Raw genomic sequence first — 12,232 nt, forward strand, 5'->3', positions numbered from 1 at the left:
GTATGTGTGTGTGTGTGCATATATATGGCTGTGTGTGTTCTTAAAATATCATACGGTCCCTTCTCTATTATTCACATCTCAGCAAAGAAAAAGTATCATAATTTTATAATTGTTACAGCTTTAGATATATATATATGCTGAAAGTTTCAAAATAATTACATACATGTGTATGAAATTGATTTTAGCAATTAAAAACATGGGAATTAAGTTTAAGAAGGGTTCATGTAGTTTGAGTGTCTTTTTATGAAGAAAGAACACTTTACAACATAACAACTTAAGGTCTTTGCAGTTTCAGTTGTCTCTTAAATTTTAACTTTATATAATTGTGTGGATAGTTTCTAACCTAAGCAGTGTTTGTCAACCTTTTGTAGCTAGCACCCACTTTTTGCCACATTTTAGAGGCTAACATTTTTGTGCCGCCCATCTGCATGATGTGTTTCAAAGTGGGGCATTGAATAACATCTGTTACTACCCAGGTAACCCCTACTGCCCGCCAAACTGACAAAATTTCTCACAGTGGGTGATGTCACCCAGGTTGGCAAACATTGTGAACCCAGGCAGTGCTTGGTGCGTTGGTATGGTTGATTAAGCACAAAGGGACCACATCACAGAGCATTTAGAGCAGTGCGATATGGTTGTGCTCTAGAATTAATTAACAGCAAATGTAGGGAGAAGGGAGTGACACACACAATTTGCTGGAGGCTAAAGGTTTTATTTACCTTTGAGACTGCAGCAGGGTCAGTGTAGTTTAGAAGAGGTTCAGTGGGTCGTTGTGACGATGGTACATTTATTTACCTGACCAATGGTTAAAATAAAAACGATACAGATGATACGTGGAGTGAAAGCAGATGTGATTCAAGTGATTCTCAGTCTGAGTGTAAGAATGTTGTACTTGTGTGAAATATGAGTAGAGTAAAGCAGGTAGGTTTTATGTATACTTTTGAAGATGGGTGTAAGAATATTATACTTGTGGGAAATAACAGTAGAATGAAGCTGGTAGGTATTTATATATATTTATTTGAAGATATGGCAGGTTCAATGTAGTTTAGTCCTTGTAAGATGCAATTGGTCATTTTGAATACAATGCATTTACCTGGTCAATAGTAAAAATTAAGAAAAAGGTAGAAAGAAGGACTGAGAAATGATTTATACCTTGTAGATGGTACGCTGAAGCAAATGTGACACAAGTAATTCTCAGTCTGAGTGTTAAAGATATTATACTTGTGTGAAATTTTACCATTGACAGGGTCTTTTTCTCTGTGGGTGAATTGTGGGCCAATTGCTTTCTTCTGTCCCAGCTGTTCAGCTGAAGTTGTAAGTTTACTCTGACTGACTTTCATTTTTCAGTCGTCCTAAAGGAGAGTACAGTTGTTTAATAGCTGTAACTTTTAAGAACCAAACTTTGGTGGTGTCCGGTTTTCCATATTTTTACCTGTCAGGCTGTTTTTTCCTACTCCCAAAGAAATTCTTTTACAAATGTATATATTCCAATGCGTGTTATTATTGTACAATTAATTGTACTGTGGGTCTCAGAATTTATAACCAAACTTTTTATTTTACCCTAGGATAAAAATAGCTGTATACCAATTTGTTTGAAGGACCAACTTTGCTTTATTGTTGCATATTTAAATTTAATTGAGTAAATTTGAAATACATTTATGGCAGTAATGACTTATTCATTCTTCTGATTTTAAAAATCTTTTGTTAAAGTTGATATGTTCATACATAATAATGGAGTAATTTATTTTTACCTATTTTTTTGTTTATTTTTCAGAATGAATGGTATCTCCAAGCCTAAGCCATTGGTCGGGCGCAGACTTTCGTCCAGATAATAAGCTCACCACCATGGCATTGCGAAATATGTCTCCTTCTCAAGCTCCCCCATAGCTCAGGAATGCTCAAGGAGTGTGAAGCTGTTCGTGTTCGAAAAATCAAACACTCTGAAGCCTTTAATAGGCCTAGTCTTGTTTCTACAGTAAAGTCTGTTATTTTCGTCTGTATACCGGTAGTGAAGAAAACTAGACCACTGCAAAAATGAATGGTCTGGTTAGTGTGGAGGAGGGTTCCTCAGACTTAAGCTCTTCTGCTCCAAACGTTTCACAGATGATAAATGAAACAAGTGATAAGGATCTCAAGGGCATACTTCTCAAAGGCATCGGTGAGGATCAAACAACAAATAATACAAATGCTTCTGAGTCACTGAAAAGCCATGATGAAGAAAATGGTCTTGAAGAAAATTTGGGAGATAAATCCTCAGAAAAAAGAGTTGCTGAAGCCGATGTGCAAAATTCAGTGGAACCAACAGAAACAGATGATCAGAAAAAGGAAGATGATTCAAAAGCAGTTACTTTTGCAGAAGACGTTGAAGTTTTTGACTTGAGTAAAGCATCAACTGCATTGAATGTGCCGAGCAGCAAAACTGAACAATGTATATCAGAGGACGTTGATTCAAAACAATCTTTACATAGTCAAAAGATTCTTCCAGAAGATCAGAAACATTGCATTACCAAAGAGCTTCAGAATACAGATTCAAAAGCCAATAATGAGCTCGGACCTTCCGACCTAGAGACTGCTCACAGGTCTCTTACAGAGGATCCTGTGCTTGCTGCAGAACAGGAATATCAAGAGCCAGATCTTGGTGGAAGTGTGAAAGACGTGGAAAAAGAGCCATTGTTGGAGAATGTTCCAAGCACCCCTTCAGACAACCTTTCTCAGGGTGGTTACATCGATACTATTGGACCTTTAGAGAATGAAGACTTTTTAAGAAGGATGCATTCCTCTGTCAGGTATGTAAAAGAGTTACAGGAAATAGACAAAATGATTCAATAAAGATTGTTTAAATTTGAGTATTTTGCTTTATTGCAAAAAATCAGTTCTGATCACTACTTAAATTTAAATCAACAAAGAGCGAAAGGTTTTGAAAAATAAGGGTGATTTATATATGGGCGTGGAATTCACCAATACAAGAATAGGGATGAGTTTTAAGAAAATAAGGGTGAGTTTTAAGGGGAATAGAACGGATTGGCAGTATTTTCATTAATTTCAATGTGGAAAATTGATTTGAGATACAAGTCTGTAAACGAATTACCTCACATCTCTAGACATTACTGTATTCAAAATGGTTGCCTTGTTTTTGTAACGTAAAAAATTATAATCAACATCTAAAATTCATGTTATTTAACAGGTCGTTATAATCCACAGTCATGTCTATGGAGAAGACAGTGGTTTCCAGGCCGCCAGCAATCTGGACTTGGTGGAGTTCACAGGTGAAGGCAATGCTCTCCCAGACATAGATAGAGGCTATGCATGGATCATACTAGCATCAGCTGTTGCTGCTTTAGCACTCCTTGGTGCAACGACAATTGCTGCTGGTGAGTCAGAGTAGAGCACAGTCGTTTGTGCCGCTGTAGTGTTCTCTTTTTTTTTATGTGTAGGTTTGATTTTGGGGAACTAGGTGTTTTCAGGACTTTTATCTTGACCATATTCAAAACTATGTGAAGCTATAAAAGTTTAACTGGCTTTTTTTAAATCAAAGGTTGTAAGGTGAGTGAATTTTCTTTTATCATTATCTAATGACCATTTCAGTTTTCTGTTACTCTTCTCTTCCACACTGTACAGATTTTCTTGCTAGAATTTTGTTCACTTTTTCATGACTTTTTTCCACTGAACTTCACTTTTTTCGTGCAATGCCAACTTCAGTGAGAATCATTACATGTGTGTTACTGAAGTCTAAAATTAGTTAAATGAATTTAAATGACTCTTCACCTCTCCATTTCAGTCTAAGATTAACACTATCTACCCACGCAGCGCGCTGAGCGTGCAACACTTATCCCCACGGCCCATGATACAGATGCGGTACATGCTATATCACATTGTCGCCGATTGGTGTCCCGTGAGGGCAAAGTGTTTTAAAGACTTTTATCCCAGCTGTAAACCTCATTAAACAGAATGGAATACCCTTATAACTATTGTGTTCGCACTGAAATTTGTCTCGTGAAAACACTTCTAATACTTATAAAAGTACAGTGAGTGTCATCAACAAACATTTTTCCACAGGTATTCTAATGCCTGCCATTTTAGAACAGATTGATCCTGACATCACCAAGGCTTCGTGGATTGGTTCTGTTCATGTGAGCACCATGTGTATGTCTGGTGAGGAGAGCTTTTGGTTTTTATTCTTTGACTGGACATTTTTTACATTTTTTGGGGGGAGGACTTGTCCCTGAAAAGTGGTTTACCTTTTGTGAAAAAGGTTTCTTTTCCCTGTTTTTCAAAAGAACTTTGAAATCGTTATTTACTTTCTGATAACTGCCTTTTCACAATAAACCATTTCTTGAAAGAATTCAGGAGCATTTCTTAAAGCAAAAATACTACATAGCTGCTAACCAATATGTAAAAAAAGTTACTTAGTTCAATTTTGAAAGCCTAAGTATGTAAGTACGTTTTTCTGTTGGAAATTACGTAATTCTCTGTTTTCGAGTGCTGCTCCTCATGGACTAATTACCCTTGTAGAAAATATTATTATGAACTGTCTAAACAGAATTTGAGAAGAATAATGAGAACAACCCATAAGTCTATTGGAGAGACCTTTACAAAACATTTCTGACTTTATTGTTGCAGGTCTGCTTGGAATAGTTTGATTTTATTGCATGCAGAAAAATGTGTGTAAAAGGTTCAGAGGGGGATTACTTTTTTAATGACTGCCGTCAGGACCCATTGGTGTATGTAAAGTCTGTTGTTCAGTTTTGAAAAGTTGTTAGCTGCGTAACTATAATAAACTTCTTTCTCAATTTGCTGAGCAAATAGCACAAATACTCCCACAGTTTTTTAAATTAATAAGTCAATTGCAGCTAAGGACTAGACAGAAACTTAACGCTGGTGGGATGAGATATGAAGTTTACGTTTTGGATGCAGAAGTGTTTTTACACACGTTTGAAATATTTAGCTCACCTGGTAAATTGCATGAGAAGAAATAATCTGTTATCTTTTGCTGACATTTATGTCCCCTCCTGTCACATTCCTCAGTTACCACTCTTGAGGCCTCTCTGCCTACACTTGATAAGATAAGGTTGTAGAGCTGCACACAATCATGTCATAGCTAATACACATAAAGCAGTCACGGAAGGTTGTTTTTGTACTTCTAAGAATGGGAAAACTGAAATTATTTTATTTTTTTTCTGCAGAGAGATAACTGATGTCTGTAAAAATATTTCTACTACATTTTATTACCACCTGCGAAAGGTTTTGGTAAAATAATTTTTTTTTAGAAAATGAAAAAGTTGTAATTCGTAAAGAGCTGAAGTCCAAGGCAAATTTGTGTCTGTTTGTTTCTAATTCTAAGATAAACTTAAATGTGTTATAGTTATATGTAGTGGTTTAAAGTTGAATAGAGATTCACATGCACTCACGCTCATACATTACAGGTTTGAAATGTAATTTGTAAATTGCTCCACAGCTGCAGTGAGTGTGCGTGCGTGCGAGTGTGTGAATTCAAACCAGGCTGACCAAAATAAATATGTACATTCAAATTGATAATTAATGCTAGATCCGAAGCTAGGCTAATATGTGGCAAGACAAGGTCCTTGTAAACTTATATACTGTTTGTTTACTTTTACCTAATGCCTGTCAGTCCTTGGGCCACCTCAGATGTGTCATGGAGACTTGATTGTGAGTCCTCACAAAGTAAAAGTCTGACGGGCGCCTACCAGCCTTGAGGTCATTGGGCTGATATCTGCCGATGCCAGATATTTTGTCAGCGGGTCGGGGTGGCATGGAAGAGAGATTATGAAGCTGTCAAAGAGTAGGTGCCATGCAGCATATATAGTGTGTAACTCTGGTAACCAGTTTGTTAGTGGTATGGCATGGCAAATTTAGTTTGATGAGGACTGTACAACCCAAATGGTAGTGTAGAGGCATAAATACTATGTTTATATTTATAGTATTTTGTACAGCTGAACCTGGCAGTTAGCGAGACTGGGGGTATAACGGGGTAGTATAATGAGGTTTCTACTTTTTTTTGGTAAGTTCTTTTTATGAACACATAACTAACTGAAACCTTCTCCATTTGAGTTAGATTATACTGATTTTTATTTAAACAGCATGTTTGTTATGTTACTTTTATGGCTACTAAAGGTAGACCTAGGAGCTGAATTAAAAAGTTAATTAAAGTCATATCATTAACATGAGCCGAAAATTATATTTCTCTTTTCTTACAAGGTGTACAGGGCAAATACAGCCAAGACATGCATTTTGATAGATATATATATCAATTTTTTTTCAAACACATCCATTTGAGTATGGATGTTTACTATTTAGTGAGAGGAAAATCCAGGTGTAATAAAGATTTAATATTTTGTTAAAAAGGCTTAAAAATGTGCCACATTATGCAAATAGTGACCCAAATATAAACTTTTACGAGCATAATGTAAGTTATCATAATGATCTATCATATCTTTAACCCCCCCCCCCTCTTTGTTTCCACTGGGTTGAAGTCAATTTGCACCATGTTTCCTTTGATTGAAATCATGCTTTCTTCCCCCCCACCGTCAGGTCCCTTTGTTGGAGTTGTACTGAATCGACTTGGTTCAAGATTGACTGTTTTGATTGCTGGGGTTGTGCTGAGTCTTGGTTTTATTGGGGCGTCCTTTGCACAGAGTGTACTCCAACTCATTCTCACCCATGGTCTTGTATCAGGTAGGTTATTTCGCTTCTGCAGAATTACAAAGTTGTATCTGACATTTTTGGCTGTTTTGAGTTACTAAGACCATGAGGTCAGAAATCAAATGTACTATCTGCTCTATCAAAATTGTTAGATCGGAGCCGTGATCAAGATATATTCAAAGAATTGCATTCGAAAAAGCTTAACCATATTGTGAAACTCAAAAATTTTTACGTCAAATTTCTCAAAACTAGTTATTGAGGAAAAATAGAATAGAACTTTATTTTAATTCTAGGGTGGATTTGTAAGTGAAATCCACTTCTTTACTGTCTCTTAGTTAGTTAAGTGTATTCAGACACATAGCCCTACTAGTGTGGGCTAGCTGTTTAACTGTTTTAAGCTTAGAAAGCAAATTCTTTCTGGACAGAGAAAAAAACTGTTTCAGTCAACATAACAGTTGTATCTGCATATGTATCTGTTCGTACTTTTTTTCACATTTAATAATAATAATAATAATAATATATAACATTTATATAGCGCATTTCCAAAAAAAGTAGCTCAAAGCGCTTTGCATTGGAATACCCATTTTCAAAACCTTTCGTACAACTTCCTTTCTTCTCATGCAATATATATTTATGCACACACACACACACACACACACACACACACACACACACACACACACACACTCACACACACACACACACACACAGACTATTTTCTTTCCACACACACAGACTATTTTCTTTCTGACGTAGGCACAGAACAACTATAATAAAAATAACGCTAGAAGCTTATTTATAATTTGTATTTTGACTAAATATTTCTCAAGCACATGCATCCAGTACCGCACTTTATGAAACTGCAATAAAAACTTTGTCAAAATTTCGGGTATAGTACATCTGAACAGCTGTCCGAGGATACACTTTGCACAAGGAAATGTGCATAAGAATTCCAAAATTTTTCTCTACTTGTATTGGGCAATTTTTATTAAAATTTTTTTTTAAAATTCAACATCTATTATGGTCATTTAAAAATACAGTTCTGTGTGGATTTTACAGAAAAATGTTGATCAAAGGCACAAAATATGTAAATTTGCAGTTCCAATTTAAAGGACATCCAAGCTTTGGAAGTCACCAAACTTTCAGACACCAAGTGACCCGCTCTTCCTTCAATCGCAAATATCTCAACATCTGTTCAAGACAAATAGGGGTTTTTTTTCGTCAAAAGCAAGATCAATGAACAGTCTTTAAGATGATGCCAACAACTCCATAAGCTCAAAAATCAACGAGCGCCTGTTGTCATGAAAAGGCGAGGGAGGAAATGGGAAGCGGCCGTTTGTTCTGGTGATTGTCTTGGATGGGTTAGAGCAGGTTTGACTATATTTCCCCTTTGAAGAACTGAAGTAATTATTATTAATGCTGTCTGACGAAATTCACAAGTGTAGTTTTTTCGTCATTGTTGTTGTTGCTCCTTGTCTTAAGTTTTTTACTTTTATCTGTCTCATTTTCAGGTATTGGTTCAGGCTTTGTGCTAAATACTATGTTTGTTACTGCTGGCCAGCGCTTCAACAGATTTCGAGGACTGGCATGTGGACTGCTCGCAACAGGCACAGGAGTTGGCTTACTTGCAGGTAACTGTATTTTCCTCTTGCTTTACTACTCTGTAGGCTTTTCTGTTCTGTAAGGTTAGAAGGGGAAAGGAAATTTAAGTTAGTTTACTTGGGTATGGTGTCTAGCAGAGATTTTCAGAAAAGTGTCCAGTACTTCTAGATTTTCAGAGTAGTGGTAAGTGCTACTTGTAGGTAGCATATACACGGCCTCGCTTTCGCGGCCTTTCGAGTGCATGGTTTTGGTGAAATCGGAGTAATTCAGATCGCTGTTTCTTTGCTCTTTCGCCACAAAACACCAAATGTTGAACACCTTGTAAAAATTTAGCTTTTCCTCGTTACAATGGTGTAAGTTGTTTATATGTCCGATTTTTAGGAGCTGGAGAATCGCCGTGGAAAGCGAAGCCCCTCGCGGTTGAAATGCATGGTCACAGAATGGTTTCTCATCTCCCTGATGGAGGCAATTATGTGTCGTGGAGGTGTGTCCAATACGTAATTGAGTAAAAATGACTTCGGCCCTAAGGTTTTCGTGGACCCAGTTTGGGCATGATGTTGTGAAGTTTAGTGTTTATTTGTTTCTCCTAGTGTGTCTCCCACAGACTGGAGGTGTAGTTTTTTTAACTTTGTTTTTAAAGTCAGTCTGTGAGAGTGTGTGTGTGTGTGTGTGTGTGTGTGTGTGTGTGTGTGTGTGTTTATGTATGTGTGGGATGAAACACCAGGTTTTTTAAACTTTAATTTGAATGTTGTGTTCCTTTTACTACAGGGGGATCAGCACTATCAACTTTATTGAACAGCTTTGGGCTCCGAGGCACCTATCTCCTCTGGGCAGGGATATTGCTGCATATCTTTGCATGTGGAATGTTCCTGCGGCCCTCAGGAGAGCAAAAGTTACGAACACTGGAGGTCAAAGCTGCCAAAAGTCTCAAGTTTCACCAACTCAGAAGTGAACAAAGTCTCACCAGTGGCCGCCAAAGTATGGCTAGTGGTGTCAACAGTATCCTCAGCTCAGTAGATCGGACTAGTATGTTCAGTGGACGTTCTAGTGTGCATCGAAGGCCTGAATTCCACCGTTTTTCCAGCCGAGCAAACCGATATGATCCTGGTGCTAATCCCTTATTGAGAGATGTTTTGCATCGGGAAACATCTCGATCCAGCCACTCTGTGGCAACATTCCACTCACAGAAATCAAATAAAAAATCCAATGATACCGGCAGTCAACAAGTAGTTGGTAGATTCACGTTTGCACCTGCGGCAGTGGATAGCCAAAGTGCCTTCACCTCTTCTCCAGGCAACACCCCAGTACCCTCGAGCCCCATCGCATCTGACTGTAGTGACAATGACACTTCTCCAACAGAGCCGGGACCTCCCCATGTATCCTCTACTCTGTCAGTTCCACAGCGTATCTCAGATGGAAAAGCTTCCCATACCAACCTAGAAAATGACCCACAGTCTCCAACTAGTGAAAAAGAAACCTCAGAGTTTGGCGGATCGTTCAGGCGTCGACTCATATCTACAAGCTCCCAAACACAGTCCCACTACACTTCAATGAGTCACATCAGTCAGCGATCCACCCTCCGGGACCTTCTCCCCAAAGAATATGACAATGAATCTCTAGCATCCACCCTGGTATCTGCCTTGCAGCCTGTTGATGCTTTGACACCGAGGTACAGACTAGGCCCTCGCAGTGTGTCTACCATCATGGGCAGTATACTGAGTTTTCCTACTGCCCTCACAATTGTGAAAGATGATTTGTCGCAACTTGGGGACTTGACCATAGCTGAGGAGAAGGTATTTTGTAAAGCAATCAAATTTCGTCTAGAAATTACATGTACCTTAAAATCATTAGTTAGTTATAGCAATGTTTAGATTGAACAACGAAATATACAGTCGAGCCCGTTAATCCGAAAACGCCGGTAACCGACAAGAAAATAAAATCTTTTAATTTTATTCCCTTCATCTTGAGCAACCTCTCTTAACTGAAGAAAATCTGGCATTCCCGGAACTTTCGGCTTAGGCACACTGCACTGTACAGTCGGGCATACGCATAGTGAACATGCACACAGTGAGCAAATTTGTACACTACAAAAATATTTCTATGTCCCAATGCTTTCGCTATGTGTTTACTAGACTGTATACAGATGCAAATACTGTGTCCTTGCCGATACGCTATGCTTTTGTCTCATTTGCATATATATATGATGTATATTTAGAGAGATGAAATTAAATTTATCTGTAAAAGCCTGAAAACAGAAATACATGTATTTTGCATGTGACAATGACTATATAACTTTTATTTCACTGTCAAAAGACTCTCAGTAATGTACATGCCTGACTGATAATGGCATAGAAAGTTTATCTCCCCTGAACTTAGAGCTGGAATGAGGTTGAGTGCTGGTGAGAAGGAGAAGGAGGTGATTCTGATTTTAAAGTTCTTGAAGTGATAATCCGTGTAATACAACAGATGTTCAATGAAGGATGTAATCATATAACAATTTTTTTAATGAAAAGACATTACTAGATTGATGCACTTGCACCTAGATCTCTGGCCTTAAAAGTAGATTGCGGTTTTTTAATAATTTATTTGAACTTATAAAACATTTTAGAACCACTCAGATACAAACTCTGTGATGCTTTTTATGTTGAGGATGCAAGTCATTCATTTTTTGTTACAGGCTCATTTCAATTTCATTCTTTGTTTTCCTTTTCAGACAATTGGAGACCATTTAATCAGCTTGCTTGATTCGTTGCGGCTGCTGAAAAATAAGCCTTTTCTCGTGTTTATTGTTACTTGTTTCTTGTGGTCATTTGGGGAATCCCCTATAGCCATCTACCTCCCGTCTTATGCTGTCAGGTAGGTTTCCTCAGGTTATGGATTCACTTAACCCTTTGAGCCCCAGCAGCAGCGCATAAAATTGCCCATTTGCCTAGCCACCAGGACATTGGTGATCGAGATCCAATCCCCAAACCAGCCCACCTGGTACAAAACGAGCATGGAAAACAGTGTTTACTACACAGAATGCTATTGATTATTTTGATGATCTTTCGGAATTAGATGCTGGTAATGACGATGACTATCCTGAGGTGGGATATGAAATATGATTCTGATGATGATATGAATCTGAGTAATATATCGCTCAGGAGCGTAGGAAGAGGGGCACTGTAGCCTCGGGAGGTCAGGGCTCAGAGGGTTAAATGAAGCCTTATTATTTTGAAAATGAGAAAACAATGTGTGTCGCAACGCATTAGAATCAAGCCCTCAACAGTTTTTGGGCAAATAGAGTTATTGGTAAAATGTATTTGAAAATTTGAAATGGAAATACAAGTTGTTGAGCACAAAACAAGAAAATCTATAAATTATATAAAAATTTGCCCAAAGGGTGAACAAATATTGATTTCATTGTTTTGATAAGTGCCTGATTTCACAATGAAGCCATACATTTGTTGATGGCTCTCATATTCTCTAAACTTTGTTGATCAGATTTGTTGACCATGCACTTTTGCTTTAAAACTATACCCTGATGATGATCTTTCTGTTCAAGCACACTTAGAATTAGAACCTTTTTTGCCTCACTGGATGTAGGCCTAGATGAGTCTTAGAAATAAATTATTTGCATTCTGTTAGGCATTGAACACATAATACCACTATTAGATATTGGTCTTTCTTCTTTCCTACTTCATATTCATACAAAAGGCTTTAAAATGTTCTACTACATTAAAGCACTGAAGTTGAGAATTCTTCTAGAGTATATACTAGAATTACTTGAAAGAAGAACACTGGTGAGACTTGATGTAATATGATACGTTCTGTCTTTTCCAGCCAAGGCACCAGTATACTTGAAGCGTCGTCCCTTTACACAGCAATGGGTCTTGGGTCTATGATAGGAAGGTTCTTGTCTGGTCTAATAGCGAGTGACTGTGACATTGGCCCCATCCTTCTCCACACCGGTAAGTTCATATATATAATA

At 37.7% G+C, this 12,232-nt stretch overlaps 1 protein-coding gene across 1 annotated transcript in view; it reads left to right on the forward strand.

Annotated features, from left to right (window-relative positions):
* Positions 1-1,774: 1,774 nt before the first annotated feature.
* Positions 1,775-12,232, forward strand: part of LOC101852300 — a gene marked incomplete at its 5' end in the record, with an annotated part of 17,550 nt that continues 7,092 nt past the window's right edge. The window contains 8 exon segments of the mRNA XM_005090686.3: positions 1,775-2,786; positions 3,202-3,371; positions 4,057-4,152; positions 6,550-6,693; positions 8,172-8,291; positions 9,031-10,055; positions 10,976-11,118; positions 12,085-12,212. Of these exon segments, the coding sequence (XP_005090743.1) occupies positions 2,035-2,786; positions 3,202-3,371; positions 4,057-4,152; positions 6,550-6,693; positions 8,172-8,291; positions 9,031-10,055; positions 10,976-11,118; positions 12,085-12,212 (2,578 nt within the window).

The sequence above is a fragment of the Aplysia californica genome, unplaced genomic scaffold, assembly GCF_000002075.1.
Source record: "Aplysia californica isolate F4 #8 unplaced genomic scaffold, AplCal3.0 scaffold00020, whole genome shotgun sequence".
NCBI classification, from domain to species: Eukaryota; Metazoa; Mollusca; class Gastropoda; order Aplysiida; family Aplysiidae; genus Aplysia; species Aplysia californica.